Here is an 18,706-nt window from a genome sequence, read left to right as displayed (position 1 = left end):
CATCAAAACAGATTTTGAGGTTGATTGTACTTGTTTCATAAGTAGTATTTGTGAACTGAAATCTGGCTTACCATTTTCTGTATTTAATAGGTTTTTGAAAATGGTATAAAATTATTGATTTGATTTTTATTTTTCACTATCATTAGGTAGTACAGAGGAGTTTCAGTTCAGTGTGTCTGCTTATGAACACAGTGCATTTTGTTCATTGTCACCCTTTTCATAATTCTCTTCCATCTCTCCCAACCTTATTCATCTCCTTACATTTCTAAGTTTCATTTTTACATATACACATTGACTATTATGATTTCATTTGCCCATCCTTCCTTTCTCATTCATCTATCACCCCTGTCTAGACCCTCACCCTTGAAAATTATGTAACAATTACTTGCTGCTAGGAATTCTATAAAAACATCCTTTTATGAGGTAAAAATTATTCTTTCTGTTTTCTAGGTCTAGGTTTCATAAGGTTATATAAGGTTTTATTAAAATAGGATACCCTTGTTTTGGCTGATGTCCTTGTATAACTAGTTTAATGTGGTTTAAAGTATATAACTATTCAAGTTGTATTTGCATAACCAAGAGGGAAAGCTGATTGCAGACTATCAGTATACAGACAGGACAAGTCATTTTCACTAGGGGCACATCATTACTGGAGGATCAAGTGAAGACTGGTTTGAAAGAGTTGATTACTAGTTAGTAATGGAAACTGCCTACCATCAAATGATAGAGTGAGGGAGGAAAACCAAAAGGTTATGCTTAGATGACATAATTTCATAGTTATGGTGAAGTTGACGTTGATACCCAATAAATAGCACTTTCCTAGTCAAGATATGTCATCAGAAAAAGAACTGAGTTACAATAAAGCAAACACAAAGGTAGACCCTGGAAGCAAGTCTTGATAAATGTTGACAGCTCTGTGATTGCAGAAATGGAATATGTTTGACTAAGTGTTAACCAAAACTAATTGCTTGAGATGTATATGTAGATTATTGCATAAATAGGATTAGTCTAACACAAGTGAAGACTTGTGTTCCAGAAAAGCATAATTATTCACCAAATGATTTTTTTCCCCTTACTCTTCAGAGGAAGTTTGCTAACTCGAAGTCTGGCAGAAATTGTGAAGAAGGATGACTTTGTTCTTGATTCAGAGTATCTTGTCACATTACTGGTAGTAGTTCCCAAGTATGTCTTTCTATTACAAAATATTTTATTTGTTAATATGTAAGCAAAGTACTAGTCTCTATTTTACTACAAAACTAAAGTATAAAAAGTATAACCTTGTCATTTATTTGTCAACCAACACTAAGTATGTAGCACACACAATAGAATTTATTTCATAATCTGGCACTACTTTTAAATTGATATTGGTAGAGTTGACTCATTACAAAATTAAATACTAAGTTACTATTGTATTTTCTTGGGCTCAGGTTTTGATTTTTTTTTTTTTTTTTTTTTTTGCCAGTCCTGGGGCTTGGACTCAGGGCCTGAGCACTGTCCCTGGCTTCTTTTTGCTCAAGGCTAGCACTCTGCCACTTGAGCCACAGCGCCACTTCTGGCCATTTTCTGTATATGTGGTGCTGGGGAATTGAACCCAGGGCCTCATGTATACAAGTCAAGCACTCTTGCCACTAGGCCATATCCTCAGCCCTGAATTTCTTGAAATGGAAAAGTCTTTGGATTTGCTTTTCTAAAAAAAAATATGTATGACTAGTTAGATTGATTTAAGCCCTGTAAGAAACAAAGAATGGAGTCGGTAGAGATGTTTACCACAGCAAAGGGCCAGATAGTACTTTGGGCTACTACTCAACACTACCACATCAGATTTGTTGTTAGAGTTGAAGCAGCCCATGGATAAGCAAGGGGATATGGCTTTATTTCAGTAAAACTATTTGCCAAACAGGTTCCTCTATGGGAATAATTTGCTGACCCCTGGGTTAGATAACCCTTTCAAATTTCCTTTTGAATAAATTCCCACTTGATCATAGCTAGTTTTGGTAAAATGAAATCTTTGGGCAATAATAGGAAGATTAGAACTGTGTAGCACTGTTAATGATTTCACTTCTTACACGGAAGTGTTGGTATTGGAATCTTTGGGGAATCCCAGCTGAGATGTGAGACTTAGAGTCTTCAGAGTCTTATTGCCTGGAGCTTTCCTTGCTCTGTACTGTGTGTTTATCTAGTCAGAAGGGAATACTTGAAAACAGTGGCTCCTAGAGAAGGGAGGGAATGTACCTGTATGGAATTGCCAGTGGCTATAATGTTATCTGAGGGCTTGACACTAAGGGTTTGGCTCTGAAAGTCTACTTTTATATTTTAAATATATAACTCTTCCCTGCTGTATTGGAACACTGGTTATGTGCTTTTTTTTTGTCAGTCCTGGGACTTGAACTCAGAGCCTGGGCACTGTCCCTGAGCTTCTTTTGCTCAAGGCTAGCACTACTACTTGAGCCACAGTACCACTTCCATCTTTTTCTGTTTATGTGGTACTGAGGAATCAAACCCAGGGCTTTGTGCATGCTAGGCAAGGACTCTACCTAAGCCACATTCCCAGCTCAATATATTTGCCCATACTTTTGTCTAATTTTGCTTAAAACCAGAAAATTTCTGTACCTTGTAATTGATTCATGTAGCTTACTTTACATAGTATGCCATTCTTTGTTATGGCCCACAAGGACTATATTAGTCTTTATTTTTACACTCAAACACGCTTTATTTTGCATCTCAAACATAGTTATCTCTCCACACCCTCAGAAACCAGTGTCCTGTAAACAGGTAGTTACAGTGTTTTATTTTTGATAAATGAAGTGTAATACTTATCAGCCGTAGTATAGAATATATAGAATGTGCATGGAGATTTGTTTCCTTCCCAGTTCAGTTCTAGGATGTGGCTCTTAAAATACTTACTGGCCATGAGGGTGGTGCTTTGTACTTCTTATCTTACTCAAGTGTGTTTGAAATTCATTCTCATTAGGAAGCTTGAAGTTTTTCTTTCTCTTTTTTTTTTTTTTTTTTTTGCCAGTCCTGGGCCTTGGACTCAGGGCCTGAGCCCTGTCCCTGGCTTCTTTCTGCTCAAGGCTAGCACTCTGCCACTTGAGCCACAGTGCCACTTCTGGCCGTTTTCTATATAGGTGGTGCTGGGGAATTGAACCCAGGGCTTCATGCATACAAGGCAAGCACTCTTGCCACTAGGCCATATTCCCAGCCCTTTGAAGTTTTTACTGTATATATTGGTTGTATTTTACTCTGTCTAAATTTCTTATTTGTCCTGTATTTTTTTCTCTTCCTGGATGTGGCTGGAAATAGTGCTTGTTTTTCTTTTCCAGTGCTTACTGTTCCTTCTCTGCAGGTTAAACCACAATGACTGGATTAAGCAGTATGAAACTCTAGCTGAAATGGTTGTTCCAAGATCTAGCAAGTAAGTAGTAGTTCTTAGAACTGTAAAACTATTTATTTCTGGGCCATGGATGTAGCTCAGTGGTAGAGCACTTGCCTGGAATGCATGAGGCTCTGGGTTTGATCACCAGTACTACCAAAAAAGAAAAAGAGAAATTTCTACCATTTTTCTTCACAGTTTGGATGTTGGGATAGGAAATGATTTTGATATCTTTCCTTTGTGGCAGACCTATAATTTTAGAGTATCAGTTTTATACTGTAAGATAAATTTAGTAATCATAGTTTTAGATGTGGAAGAGACTTGGCATGTTTATAGACTTAGAAGATTGTGGCCAGTGAGGAAGAATTGTTTGCCCTGAGTCGTTGTGGCAGCATTAGAACTGGAATCCTGGTCTCTGAGGTGGCACTTTCTCTGCTGCATCATACTTCCTTCTGAGAAATCTTTACACCCTGTGTCTTGCATCCCCACTGTGTCACTAATTCTTCATTTTAGCTTGCAAGAGGCTTTACCATGTGACTACAGATAATCTCAGTTGATCTTCAGATGTTCATCATTGCTTTTGAGCATTGACTTTGCCAAATCATTACATTTCTTAAAAAATAGCAACACCACCATTTCAATTTATGGACTTCACATAGATTGTCCAGTTTGATATTTACAGCAATTCACGCAGCAATTTAGGTAGTTCTCCTTTCATTCATAGATAAGGAAGTCAGATGCTTACGTGGTTACCTAAGGCATGATTGTATAAGTATCCAGGAGCAAAGTTAGCAAGCTCAGATCTGTGTGTGGGCTGTGTGTGTGTATGTGTGTATGAGGGCTTAAACTCAGAGCTTAAGCACTGTCCCTTGGCTTTTTTGCTTAAGGCTAGTGCTCTACCACTTGAGCCACAGCTCTGTTTATAGCTTTTTACTGGATAATTGGAGATGAGAGTCTCATGGAGTTTTCTTCCAGTTCTGGCTTTAAACCATGATCCTCAGATCCTCAGCCTTCTGAGTAGCTAAGATTACAGGTGTGAGCCATTGGCACCTGGCTCCAGCTCAGCTCTTTTAACTCAAGATCCTGTATTTTAAGCTGTTCTGTGTCATCTTCCCTTGTATTTTGCCTTTGCCACATAAAATGTTCTTTGAGGAAAATAGTAGTACAGTATATGTAAACCAAAAGAATGCTTTTGCATGTAAAATACCTCAAGAGGAAACAACCCTATGAAAGAAAGGTATTAGGAACTAGTAAAGTAGTGGAATTAGTAAGGTCAGGCCCATGAAATATTTTCTTTTCCAGTTTCATTGTGTCATATGGGAGGTAGCTTAGTATAATGGAAAGAGTCCTGGACCCAGGGATCTGAGTTCTATTGCGTTCTGCTACCAACTTGCTGTGTGACTTGGGGTAAGTCTTTTAACTTCTCTGGGCCTCATTTTCTTTGTGGAGTGAGCATAGAACCTTTTCCCTCTCTGTGTTATTAAGTCAGTTTACGTTTGATAGAGTATACAAAAATAAGGTAATATTTCACAAATGAGACAGTAATTTCATAAATTCTTTAAAAATACTAAGTCCTCCTCTGAAAGTAGGACTGTCAAATACTAATTCAGAAATTTAGACCCTTTGCTAATCACTTTAGTAGTTTAAAGGCAAAAATGTCAATGAGAACGGTTAAATGCAGTCAATACTTGTCTTCTGAATGACCTTCCTAGAGTTCCAGCACTCCCTTACTTGGTACAAACATCTATTCTGTTTCTCAGTTCAAAATGCAGTTGGACTCCTGACTCAGAAACGTTGCTGTTCAGATGTTGTAGAGAATGGAGCGCCTGTATAGGGAGCACCAGGCAGAGCTTGGGTAGACATGGCTCTCAGGGATCTGCCCAGCATTTCTCCTGTTATTCAGGAAAGGCTCTAAGCTTGAGTGCATATTTTTTTTTGCTAGACATAATAGCTAACATTTAGAAATAATTACTATATGCTGTTTATTGCAGGTGCTTTACACAAATCAACTAAATATAGACAATACTCTACTTGATACTTTTTTTTTCCAGTACTGGGATAGAATTTAGGATTGTATATGCTAGGTGAAGCACTTGAGCCATGCTTTTAAAGCCCTTTTTGTTATGGTTGTTGTCTCATTTTTTTGGGCCACCCTGCGCTTTGGTCCTTCTGTATTTTCTATATTACTGGGGGTGACAGGTGCATGCTACTGCACCCAGCCATTGTGCTTTCCTGGTAGGTGGGATGACAGGCTTGGGCCACTCTGTTCAGCCATTGAATTGGATGAAATCTCACAAACTCTTATGCTCTTATGCTCTGGTTGGCCACCCAAGAAACTGAGATTCAGCTGTTAGCTACTATACCCCACTTACTTGATAATTTTTAGCGTGATGAATAAGTGATTAGTCTTGGAAGCAGTGAAGATGAAAGTGGAATTTTGAATTCGAAGATTCAACAATGTCATTCTTAAATAACTTCTTTCATGTGTGTGTGCATGAGAAAGTAGTATCTCACTGTGTAGCCAGGCTGCTCTCCTGAATGCTAGAATTATAGACGTGTGCCACCATACTTGGCTTCATTTTAGAAATAGTTCAAAATCTATTTGCAAAATATCCCCATAAGTGGAAATACTGAGCAATTGAAACACTGGCGTTGTATGGTGAAATGCAAAGATGTATATAAAAGCCTTTGCTGAGAAGTAGATGCTGGGCTGCTTTTCAATGTCTTTGTTGGAACACCATTCAGAGATTTTTTTGTGTGTTTGTCTCCATTTGCTTAAAATGTCTGATTGGGGCCTGGGAGTTTGACTTAGTAATGGAGCATTTTGCCTAACATGCAGGAAGCAGCACAGAAAAGAAAGTGATTGGGTCAGATCGCTTTATAATTTATGCCTTTCCTCCACCATCAATTCATCTGGGCTTCTGAGGATCAGGTCATTGAGATGGAGCTGCAGATGATGCTGAGGAGAGAGGTGGGAGAGAGAGGTGCACAAGACTTGATCGCTGCTATGCAGATTTTGCAGCTTTGCGAAGGTCAGGGGAAGTCTTAGGACAGCAGCAAGGAACCACAAACAGCAGGAAGAGCTCTGAGGCTCCAGGACGCACTGCCTCTCATAGGGTTCAGTGGAATGGAAATACCAGGAAACATCTGAAAAACACACAAGCTGTGGCTTTTTAGGCCTATGACACCTATAAGAAGTCCTAATTGTAGAACTGAATAGAGTGAGTTTGCTTATTTATTAGAAGCTAGTAGAACTTTTTGCAAATTAAGCCTCCTGGCAGACAGTTTCTGGCCAACATGTATCTTGAGTTGAGTCCCTAATATTTAATTATGAAGACATGCGACTTTCTTGCCTCTTTTTCTCCTTGTGACTTACATTTTGTCACTTTACCCTGCTTTCATGTGTTACTTAGGTCCCTACTGGTTTTGCCTGGGTTTCAAATTTGTCCTTAGTCAACTCACCTTCCTCATGGGCTCATGTTTTGTCACCTCTACTTGATTTAGGTGACTTTTCTTTTGCCTCACTCTGGACTTTTTGAAAAGTTCTACCTTAGAGTCTTAACTCTGTAATCCAACTCTTTACTAGGCTAGCTCTCTCTCTCTCTTTTTTTTAAACTCCCTCTGAAGTTGCTGTTTGATCTTGTGCAAATCCCTAGGCCCCAGCCCTTTGTTTTCCCTAATTTGTTGATCATCATGCTTCCCCTTTGCAAAGCCTGAGCTCTCTAGTCATCACCAGCCCCTCTCTTGCCAGCACCATTAGCTCTGCAAATTCATAGCCCAAATGTAATGGGCTAGCCTCTGCCCCTGAATTGCCAAAGTGAGTGAAAGAGACTGTACCACTTCAAACCCATTCGAGGCGGCCCTGTGTTGGGGCACAGTCTTGCACCTCTAACGTCTCTTGGGCATTTTGGGACTTTTGCGTCTCCACCTGTATCCTGCCCTACTCATCGCTTCAGACTCACACACCAGGTTCCCACTGGACTCTCATGTGATGTTCCCTAGGAAACCAGCATGATCTCCCCAGGCTCAGACTGCAGCTGTCCATTGTCCTGAGGGTGGGGGCTGCAGCACTGTCTGCCTAATGATCCAGCCCAAAGCACAGCCCGGGGCCATCAGGGACTTCTCTTCCCCCCCCCCCCCCCACAGCCCCACCCCAACCATTGCTTCCTCCTACAGTAGCTGGAGCCATATGAAATTTGTTTTGTAGGTGAAAATACTCATTCCAAATTTCAGGAGATTTTTTTTTCCTCTGCTTTTAAATGCTGCTTCCCCCTCCTCCACCTATCTCTGCTGCCCTAGTTTCCTGCCCTCTGCTGGTCTTCTTGGTCCTCACATGCCTGCTGCCACTTGCATCTTGAGATAAATCAGCCTGTTTACTACTGCCCTGTTTCATACCCTCTTCCTCCTCACTTAGACAACCTCCCCTCAGCATATACACCTTGCTTCTCATGCTGTGGTCCGGCTATACTTACTTGGGGGCAGTTCCTCCCCTGGGTTTGTTTGCATAGCAGGCTCTTCCTGGAATGTTCTCTTTTGCCTATCTCACAGACTACTGCTTGGATGGCCTCATCTGTGAGACTCTTGAATGCCCCTGTAAAGGAACTCTTTGCCCATAGTCTCGTGTGTGTCTTCTGGCACCATACTTCAGCTTTGGCATAGTTATCTGTTTGTTTCCTCAATTGGAGCCATACCTGGAGGTCAGAGAATCCTGTCTTACTGATTTCACTCCTAAAATTTAAGAATGGGGCACATTACACAGCTACATACATCATACAAAGGAGTTTTTTCCCTCTAAGGTTTTTTGTTTGTTTGTTTTTCACTCTGGGCCTTGTGCTTGCTGGGCTGGCACTCTACCACTTGAACTATATCCCCAGCCTTTTTTACTTTGCCACTTTTCAGATAGGCTGTGTGTTTTTGCCTAAGGCTAGCCTAAGTCTTCATCTTAAGTAACTATGCCTCTCTTGTAGCTAGGATTAAAGGTGTTGGCCACTATGACAGGCCTATAGTTTTTAAAAAATACACTCCTCTTGGGAGAGAGAGAAAGCCAAGTAGCTCTAACATATTTATCTTATTTTCTGTGTGCCAGTCCTAGAATTCGAACTCTGGACCGGGGCATTGTCCCTGAGCTTTTTTGCTCAAGGCTAGCATATTACCATTTTGAGCCACAGCTCCACTTTCAGGGTATTGGTGGTTAATTGGAAATAAATGTCTCATAGACTTTCTTATAACTTTTTTTTTTTTTTTGCCAGTCCTGGGCCTTGGACTCAGGGCCTGAGCACTGACTGTCCCTGGCTTCCTTTTTGCTCAAGGCTAGCACTCTGCCACTTGAGCCACAGCGCCACTTCTGGCCGTTTTCTGTATATGTGGTGCTGGGGAATCGAACCCAGGGCCTCATGTATACGAGGCAAGCTCTCTCGCCACTAGCCCATATCCCCAGCCCCTCATAGACTTTCTTGACTGACCTGGCTTTGAACTCAGGAGGTCTCTGCCTCCTGAGTAGTTAGGATTACAGTCACTGGTGCCTTTTTTTTTGTTGTTGTTGTTGTTCTTTCTGGGGCTTAAAAGTCTGAATCTGAGTGCTGTCCCTAAGCCTCTTTGTGCTCAAGGCTAGTACTCTACTACTTGAATCACAGTGCTACTTGGAGCTTTTTCTGAGTTTATTAGAGATAACATTCTCACAGACTTTTCTTCCCAGCCTGGCTTCAAATCACAGTCTTCAGCCTCCTGAATAGCTAGGATTACAGATGTGAGCCACTGCACTGGTACCCAACTTACTTTTTCTTTTTCTTTTTTTTCCAGTCCTGGGGCTTGGACTCGGGGCCTGAGCACTGTCCCTGGCTTCTTTTTGCTCAAAGCTAGCACTCTACCACTTGAGCCACAGCACCATTTCTGGCTTTTTCTGTATATGTGGTGCTGAGGAATTGAACTTAGGCCTTCATGTATACGAAGTAAGCACTCTTGCCACTAGGCCATATTCCCAGACCCTTTTTCTTGATAAGGCAATACAGTAGGATCTAATTGTACAACAAAATAATTTTCTGACTTTGTCTTCTTTAGTCATCAGATTTTTGAATCAGCTCTATAACTTTGCTTTCAAATGCTTTTGGAAGGGCTTCTAAACAGCAAAATAATCCTGGCACCAGTGGTTCACATTGTAATCCTAGTTAATAAGGAGGCTGAGATCCAGAGGATTAGAGTTCAGAGCCAGCTTGGGTACAGAGTACATGAGAGTTCATCTCCAAAAAGAATCTGTAAAAATAACCTGCCATGCTGGCTGGAAGCATGGCTTAAGTGGTAGAATGCCAGCCAGGCAAGTAAGCCGAGCCATTGTGAGGCCCTGAGTTTAAACCCCTGGATTGCCCCACCCCACCCCCAAAAAACCCACCTAAATAAATATGAACAAAATAAACTACCAATGCCAAAGTATTATTTGATTCATTTTTATCACAATCCAGTTTACTAATTAAATAAACCTTCAAAGATCAAAATATAGTTATGCTTTTTCTTTCTCCTTTAAATTTTGGTTTTTTTGAAACAGGCTGTCATTATTTTGCCCAGGCTAGCCTATAGCCCTGGCCGGCCTGTGACTGGAACTCTTCCTACTTCAGTTTCAGCTTACCAAGTGCTGGGATTATAGGCATGCACTACCACACCGGGTTTAGCGGGGCTTTTTTTTTTTTTTTTTTTTTTTACTTTTTAAATCACTATTATAAAGATGATAGACATAGGGATTACAGTTGTATAAGAAGTCAGGCAGGGTACATTTCTTTTTAGACAATGTCAACCCTTGCCTCACTGTCTTCCTAACAGGTTGTTTGTTTTTTGTTGATCACGGGGCCTGGATGCTGTTCCTGAGCTCTTTTGCTCAAGGCTAGCTAGCACTCTACCATTTTGAGCCACAGAACCACTTCTGGTTTTCTGGTGGGTTAATTGGAGATAGAGGAGTCTTACAGATTTTCCTTCCCAGGGTGGATTTGAATTACATTCCTCAGATCTCAGCCTCTTGAATTGCTAGGGTTATAGGTATGAGCCATGGGTACCCAGCCCCAACTGGTTTTTAAAATTGAACTCTGTTCACTTGGTAGCTGACTTGCTTTGGATTTCAGAGATACTAGGAGCAAGAGCAAAGGGCAATAGTTTTAGAAGATATAATTTAAGAAGACATTTAAATGTTCTAAATCTAGAAAAATAGAGTTCTTCTGCATGTCAGTGATCACAAAATGATGGCAACCCTGAAGTGTCTGTTGGTCCTATGCAAGGGAAGTGAGGTGGTCTTTCTCACTGGTCAGGAGCCAGGACAGGCTCAGTTCTCAAAGCCAGTCTTCAGTTCAGCTTTGTAGCTGCCACCAGAATGTATCTGGCTGGCCAGGTGGTTCTTAAGTTTCTGAGAACAATGGGACTTTCTTATCTTTTCTTTTTAAATACAACTTAATAAACTGTCTTTAAATTCCACAAGATCTCCCTCCGTTTCATCAACTTTTTTTTTTTTTTTTTAATTTCAGAAGAAGCTGGTCACTAGTGGCTCATGCTTATAATCCTACCTACTCAGGAGGCTGAGATCTGAGGATTGTGGTTTGAAGCCATCTGGGCAGAAAAGTCTGGGAGACTCTTATATCCCATTAACCACAAAAGGCCAGCAGTTAGAACTGTGACTCAAGTACTCAAGTGGTAGAGCACTAGCCTTGAGCACAAAAGCTCAGGGACAGTTCCCAAGCCCACAGTTCAAGCCCTAAGACCAGCAGAAAGATAAAAATTAAAAAGTATTGCATTGTAAATAAGAACTAAACATTTAAAATGAAATGATAAAGGGCATAAGGGAGGTTTAGGCATAATAGTGCTCATTACCTCTGTTATGAGGGATAGTTTCATATGTGTGTATGTATATATATATTCAGAGTTAACTAAAGTTTGTACAACTTTTATATCATTAAAGCTTGATAAAGGTACTTTAAAAAACAAATTAAATGCATGAATTATAGAAGAGGAAGAAACTTTTGGTAATGATCTCCAACCACGAGGTCATGACTGAGCAAGTGTATATAGCTCCATAGCCTTTGCATGATCATAGATGATTTTTGAAAACCAAACTACATATTATATGAGCCATACAGTTTACCCTCCAAATAGTAGACTTTTACCCCAAGGAATTACACATTGATGTGGCAGTTAAATTTTCTTGTCGATTGTTCCCAGAGAGGTAGTCCTAGTGATTTTTAGAGATGGTACTGTGTTCTAAGCTCACTGTTGAGAAGGCTAAGACAGAGCCTGGGATACACACCGTGTATTAAATGATGGAAGAACAAAGATCTCTGAAGCATGAGGTTGAGGCTGTGCTGTGAGGTTGGGCCATGCCTTGGTAGGCAGGCTGGGTTAAATTCAAGAGTGGAAGAGAGAATTAATTTTCCTGAAAAGAAGGGCATGCGCTTGAGTAGCAAGAAGACATTGTCAACAACCCCTCTAGCGCTGCTAGAGACTGAAAAGCTTGCTGATTGTTTTGTTTTTAATACTGGTGATCAATTGTGGGGTCTACACTTGCCAGGAAAAAGCTTTACCACTTGCAATAGGTCCTCTGGGTCTTCTTAATTTTTGGAAAAGTGTTTTTTAGATGTTTTACTTGAACTGGTGTTTAATTTTGTTGGTTAGTAAGAAGTAAATTTAATAGAGACTATGAAGGCATCACAAACATCCAGGGTGTTCAGAAGAGAGGCAGAACACGTAAAGAATATGGATATGCTTTGGGAAGGGTTCTTCCCCTTCCCTTGCTCCTCTTCTGAACTCTGCCCTCAATAGGAATGAGAGCAGGAAGTACAGAAATTTATAATGATCTTTTTCTGTTTTGTCCTTAGTGTTCTCTCAGAGGACCAAGACAGTTACCTTTGTAATGTCACCTTGTTTAGGAAGGCAGTTGATGATTTCAGACACAAAGCCAGGGAAAACAAGTAAGACTGTTACGTTTTCGTTTCCTTTAATTTGTTAGATAAGCTGTATATAGTATGAACAAATTTATGGGTTTTTTTCCTTCCAAATTTAGATTCATTGTTCGTGACTTTCAATATAATGAAGAAGAAATGAAAGCCGATAAAGAAGAAATGAACAGGCTTTCTACTGACAAAAAGAAGCAATTTGTATGTATTCTTTTCTCCTTTTTACAAAATAGAATGCGTTAACCCAGGCGCTGATGGCTCACACCTGTAATCCTAGCTACTCAGGAGGATGAGATCTGAGGACTGTGATTCAAATCCAGCCCAGGCAGGAGAGTCCGTGAGACTCCTATTTCCAGTTAACCTTAAAGCTGGGAGTAGAGCTGTGGCTCAAGTGGTAGAGAGCTAGCCTTGAGCAAAAAAAAATCTCAAAACAGCACCTAGGCCCTGAGTTCAAGCCCTAGTACCTGTACACATACAAAAATAGCATACATTAGTTATACAAGGGGGTTTCATTGTGACATCTCTACTCATAGTGCAATATATCCTGTCAACTTTCTCTTCTATGTCATTCTTCTTCATCTGCTGTTTTCTAATGAATTTGTTTGGCTCATTTGTATCTGTTGAGATTACTGAGTAGTGGATAAATTTTTAATCTAAGATATTGAGATAAGAATCTGATATCTAATGTAATTAGAATAATAGTTGAAATTTTTAAAAAGTAAATTATTTCACATTTCTTCTGAGGATTACCGGTGGCTAGTCAACTCCTTTAAACATATTTGACCTGTTTAATTGCAAGACCTAATTTGTGGTAATTGTGTTTTCCTTTTAAAGGGACCACTTGTGCGATGGCTGAAAGTAAATTTCAGCGAGGCATTCATTGCATGGATTCATGTGAAAGCCTTAAGGGTTTTTGTTGAATCTGTTTTAAGGTAAGGAAAAGTAGTTAAGAAACTTGGGGCTGAAGAACTCATAGATTCTGAGGAGTCCATTGGACCTCTTCTTAAAGTACCGTCCAACAACGAGAAATTAATCTGGAGAAAGTGAAGGGCCAGTCATGCAGGAAAGACAATCAGTACCCAATAGTTTACCAAGCGCATATTTTTCTTATCCTTTGACACCAGGTTTAGAAAAGGGCATCCTTCTGGATCCTTTGGTTGTTATGTATAGTCTGGGACACTTAACAAGGAGATTCTTTCTGAGAAGTTCATGGTTCATTGTTGTGTAGACCTTACAGAGTGCATGATGTTGGTCAGTCACTTGATATGGCATTTTTTTTTCCTTTTTGTTTTGAGACAGTTCTTGCTATGTTTCAGAATGGCCTGTAACTTGCTATTTAGTTCAGGCTAGCCTTCGACTCAGCCTCCTGAGTGCTGGGATTAAAGGCCTGTGTCACCATGCCAAGACTAATGTGGCTTCTTGATACCAGATATGCAGTAAACATGACGCATATGCATGAGACTGCTGTTGGTGTAACATGGCATACTATTTTACAGGAAACTCTTTTAAAACTTCTAATCAGAAGGAACCCACTCCAAAACTGTGATAAAAGTATACCACTGTCGATAGTAAACCAGTAGCATAGTTATTATATACTGTGTGCTTTTATATGCTGGCAGCCCAGATTTGTATATACCAGCACCAGCACCAGCACAAGATAATGTGTTATAGTGACTATGACACCAGTAGGTGTTGGGAAATTTTCACCTCTCCTATAGTCTTCTAGGACCAGCATCATGTACACTGTCTGACATTGAGCGAAAACTTTGATATGTAGCTTGTGACTTATAGTTGACATTGGACTATAGAAAATTAACCAATGTTTGCTTAAAATAAAGATTTTTCAAATATTCGACCTATGTTTTGGTACATAGTATACTAATGAGTTACTGAAATCATTTCCTATTAACCTAAATTATCTCAATATTTTAAAATACTTAAAATCTTAGTCTTGAAATATGTTGTACATATTAAAAATTTCAAAGTAGATAGATGTGAGTAGTGTCTTAGGTTTTCAAATATCTACTAGCCTTCCATATTTTTCTTATTTCTTGAAAGTATTCATACCTTGCCTTAAAAATTGAATAGTAATTGAAGTAGCTCCTAGCAATGGGGTTTAAAAAAGATTATTATTGGTTAATTGATTGATTTGGTTTTTTGACATAGGATCTCATTGTATAACTTTTTTGGCCTTGAACTTGTGCTTATCCTGCTGCAGCCTCCTGGGTGCTGAGATTTGAGATGTGCACTACCAAGCTCAGCTGTGGTTTTTTTTTTCTTTTTGCCAGTCCTGGGCCTTGGACTCAGGGCCTGAGCACTGTCCCTGGCTTCTTTTTGCTCAAGGCTAGGCACTCTGCCACTTGAGCCACAGCGCCACTTCTGGCCGTTTTCTGTATATGTGGTGCTGGGGAATCGAACCCTGGGCTTCATGTATACGAGGCAAGCACTCTTGCCACTAGGCCATATTCCCAGCCCTCAGCTGTGGGGTTTTTTTTGTTTTTTTTGGTCAGTCATGGGGCTTGAACTCTGGGCCTGGGTGCTGTCCCTGAGCTTTTCAGCGTAAGGCTAATGCTCTACTACTTGAGCCATAGCACCACTTCTGGTTTTCTGGTGGTTATTCGGAGATAAGAGCCTAATGGCCTTTTCTGTCCAGGCTGGCTTTGACGATCCTCAGATCTCAGCCTCCTGAGTAGCTAGGATTACAGGTATGAGCCACCAGCACCTGGCATGTGGTTTGTTTTTAAAGAGCTTTCTAGTGGGTAGTGAGGACCAGACATTTGTGTTTGTGCCATTGTAGGTTTATATGGATATTAGTTGAGCTTGTAAAGGGAGTTATTAAAATGATACTTTGTGTATGATTAATGAGTAGTAAGAGAAAATTTCTTTATGTGCTTGCTTGTACACTATTTCTGCTTCATTGTAAGGTATGGCTTGCCAGTGAACTTCCAAGCAATGCTACTTCAGCCTAATAAGAAAACAATGAAGAAACTGAGAGAAGTATTATATGAATTGTATAAACATCTAGACAGCAGTGCAGCAGCTATTATTGATGTAAGTACTTATTAGATAGCCTGGGAGAGTGGGACTTAGAATGGCAAATTATTGGAACAGTATACACAGACTCACCTCTGCTGCCTCCAGTGGTGAAACCCTGACCTGGCAGGTGGGCTCTAGTTGTGTGTAAAGGCATGTGCTGATGGAGGCGGAGGAGGGGGGCAAGATTGTGTGAGTTTGCCCTTCTTCCTCACCCAGAGTTATGGATCCAAATGAATTGAGAGAATGAGAGTTGTTCAGAAAGCAAGCTCTTTCCACACCTATATAATACGCAAAACATCTTGTGTTTTGAGTCATCATTGTCATTATCAAAGAATATAGCAAAGTTAGAACATGGCAGACCATCAGGCTCCAAACAAAATGATCATCATAGCCATGGATCATCTAACTTGAAAACTCTGTCAAGACGCTCTGGATAAGTTTGATGTTCTTGCTAAGTTTGTGAATTACATGGAAATGTGGTATTAGTGAGGAAAAACACACCGTCGTGATTTAGAGGAGATTTTGAGTGAAATGTAGCATTTAGATATTGGACTCAAGCAGAAACAATAGTCAAAGACTGAGGCGTTAGTCAGCCATCCCAAAGTTTAAGTAATAGGAAATAGGCTTTCAAGCCCAAGCATATCTTCATAGATAAGAATGTCCTTCTTAGCCTCTTCAATCACCATGACTAGCCAGGGATTGAAGGAATTCTCTCAGGAGATATTGAAGGAGGACTACCTAATTCCCAAAAAGCCATCAAGGCTTTAGGGGACCAGATGTTGATAAATACTCCTAATAGAAAAAAAATAGACTTTTCTTCAATTATAAGTGCTGTCTTTTTTTGTGGATAAGGAATTCCAGGAGCTTTGGGATAGTGTCATTATGAATTCAATAAATTAGGAGAAAATTAAACAATATCTGAAGTAACAAGCTATTTCTTCTATGCATGAATCTGGGCCAAAAAAAGTAACCCCAATTCATTGAAGAAAAAGCCAGTTTCATAGAAAAAGTGATGGTTTAAATGCACTCATAATGAAGTTGGGCACTAGTGGCACATGCCTGTAATCCTAGCTACTTAGGGGGCTAAGATTGTGATTCTAAGCTGACCCAGGCAGATAAATCCTCATGACTTATTTCCACTCAGCCAACAAAAAGCCAGATCTGGAGGTTTGGCACAATTGGTAGGGTAGCCATGAGAGAAAAAGCCAAGTGAGAGCAATAGACCCTAACTTCAAGTCCCACTACTGAAACAAGAAAACAAAGGCAAAAAAAAAAAAAAAAAAAAAGACTCATGAGGAACACTCAGCTGGGGTGCTGAAGGGTTACTCAGATATTACTCTTGGCAATAGGGGACACTTTTTCCTTGAACAAAATTGGAAAGGCATAATCGTGATCTTTCTTGCTGATACTTTGGGTCAGAAGACCCCACTGTCTTTCCATCTGCCTCTCAGGATTGTGGAGAGGAGCAGTTCCACTTTCAGAACCAGTGTGGATCACCAAACACAAAGCATGTTTTAACCGAGTAGGCGGGGAAGAAATGTGATAGCTCCACTCACCTTCTGTCACTTCTTGGGAGAGGCACGTAGCATGGCAGGCGGGTGTGCTTGCTATTTCTCTCTAAAGGGTTCCTGGTTCAGTTTTTCCTCCTTATCACTCAAAATCAAGTTGGCAGATAGTCTTGAGTATCACATTTGTTTATTCCAATAGAACATATTTATAATTAGAAGAAAAAGAATATACACACAAAAAGATAGTAAATAGGTATCCTGATAGTGATGCTTAATCATGGTGTGTAATCACTGCTTTGAGGTTCTCACTTTGCTAGGTAAACTTAGCAAGTAATTTACTTTTACTCTGTTACATATTAGTGATAGTTATGCTTTCCTTCATGCTATTTCTAGAAACCCATTAGCATCATACTATGTATATATCAGATGTTTATAGGTACAGAACTACTGAAACAACTGTGCCACTAGTTTTCGAAACCTGTACATTTCAGAAAGGAAGAAAATACATAGTTATTTTAATTCTGCTTGATGAATGTGCATGTGCACATGTTCATGTGTGCATGTGTGCTCGAGTGCTTAACTTGTACAGGGGCTTGAACTTGGGGGCTGCCTGCTGTCCCTTCACTTTTCACTCAAGACTGGTGCTCTGCCACTTGAACCACAGCTCTACTTCCAGTTCTTTGGTGGTTAATTGGAGATAAATGTCTCATGGACTTTCCTGCCTGAGCTGGTTTCTATCCAAGATCCTCAGATCTCAGCCTCTTAAGTAGCTAAGATTTCAGATGTGAGCCTGGAAATGTCATTTTTCTAAAATGGTTTTAAACAAAAAAAATCTAAGCAGTATCTGGGCTCTTTGTTGCTGCTATTCCACTGTATAGTAGACTGTTTAAAAAATATAATTAAAGGTACATTACTGATCTTTTTCTCTTTAGTATGATAGCACTCCACACATGAATTACTTAGAACCCATTCATGGAAGTATGGATAAAATATGAGGCCAAACCCTGTGATACATAGTTTCTTTTCTCTTTCTTTCTTTCTTTCTTTTCTTTTCTTTTTTTTTTTTTTTTTTTTTTTTTTTTTGTGCCAGTCCTGGTCCTTAAACTCAGAGCCTGAGCACTGTCCCTGGCTTCTTTTTGCTCAAGGCTAGCACTCTGTCACTTGAGCCACAGCGCCACTTCTGGACATTTTCTATATATGTGGTGCTGAGGATTCGAACCCAGGGCTTCATGTATACGAGGCAAAACCATAGCTGGTTTATTTTTATACATTTGTAAGCTTTGTATATCATTAACCAAGTATCTATCCTAAGCTGGAGAATTGAGAATGACTTTTTGCAGTATTCATGAAAAAGAACAAAAGGTCCATGTGGGCTTTGGGGTCAGAATTTGAATCTGGTTTGCTGCATACTGTCTGTTTTCTAGAAGAAGTGAGCAGCCCTCAGGGACTGCCTTCATATTTGCAGGATGGAGAGCATGCCTAACTCAGGTTAAATCAGCATCAGCACATAAACTTAGCTCAGAGTAGGTGTTCAAAGGTAAATGATAATGCTTATTTTTTCCAAGTTATTTAAGTACATAACTGGTTTTCCTGATTTTTCCATAGGCTCCTATGGACATACCTGGCTTGAACCTGAGTCAACAAGAATATTACCCCTACGTGTACTATAAGATCGACTGCAACTTACTGGAATTCAAGTAAAGATGAGCTCCTCCCCAGACAATCCTGCCCTTGTGTTGGTGTATGCTAACAGACAGGTTGCAGTATGACAGTACTTTTTACCCTCTTAGCCTTTGCTTGCTCCTTACCCCCTCCCTTGGTGAGTTCTCCCACAGTGGTCCATAGCTCAATGTTTTCTTTTTAAA

The 18,706-nt window shown here is 40.0% G+C and overlaps 1 protein-coding gene and 1 pseudogene across 1 annotated transcript in view; both read left to right on the top strand.

Moving 5' to 3' along the window:
• Positions 1 to 18,706, top strand: part of Atp6v1c1 (ATPase H+ transporting V1 subunit C1) — a 41,423-nt gene extending 22,717 nt beyond the window's left edge. Inside the window, exons 7-13 of the mRNA XM_048358476.1 lie at positions 1,084 to 1,182; positions 3,347 to 3,415; positions 12,220 to 12,312; positions 12,405 to 12,498; positions 13,132 to 13,229; positions 15,222 to 15,348; positions 18,447 to 18,706. Of these exons, the coding sequence (XP_048214433.1) occupies positions 1,084 to 1,182; positions 3,347 to 3,415; positions 12,220 to 12,312; positions 12,405 to 12,498; positions 13,132 to 13,229; positions 15,222 to 15,348; positions 18,447 to 18,542 (676 nt within the window). The 3' untranslated portion in view covers positions 18,543 to 18,706. The remainder of the gene's footprint in view (positions 1 to 1,083; positions 1,183 to 3,346; positions 3,416 to 12,219; positions 12,313 to 12,404; positions 12,499 to 13,131; positions 13,230 to 15,221; positions 15,349 to 18,446) is intronic.
• On the top strand, positions 15,554 to 17,345 carry LOC125360507 (annotated as a pseudogene).

Source organism: Perognathus longimembris, chromosome 12 (genome assembly GCF_023159225.1).
Source record: "Perognathus longimembris pacificus isolate PPM17 chromosome 12, ASM2315922v1, whole genome shotgun sequence".
Classification (NCBI taxonomy): domain Eukaryota; kingdom Metazoa; phylum Chordata; class Mammalia; order Rodentia; family Heteromyidae; genus Perognathus; species Perognathus longimembris.
This window is presented reverse-complemented; position numbering and strand designations above follow the sequence as displayed.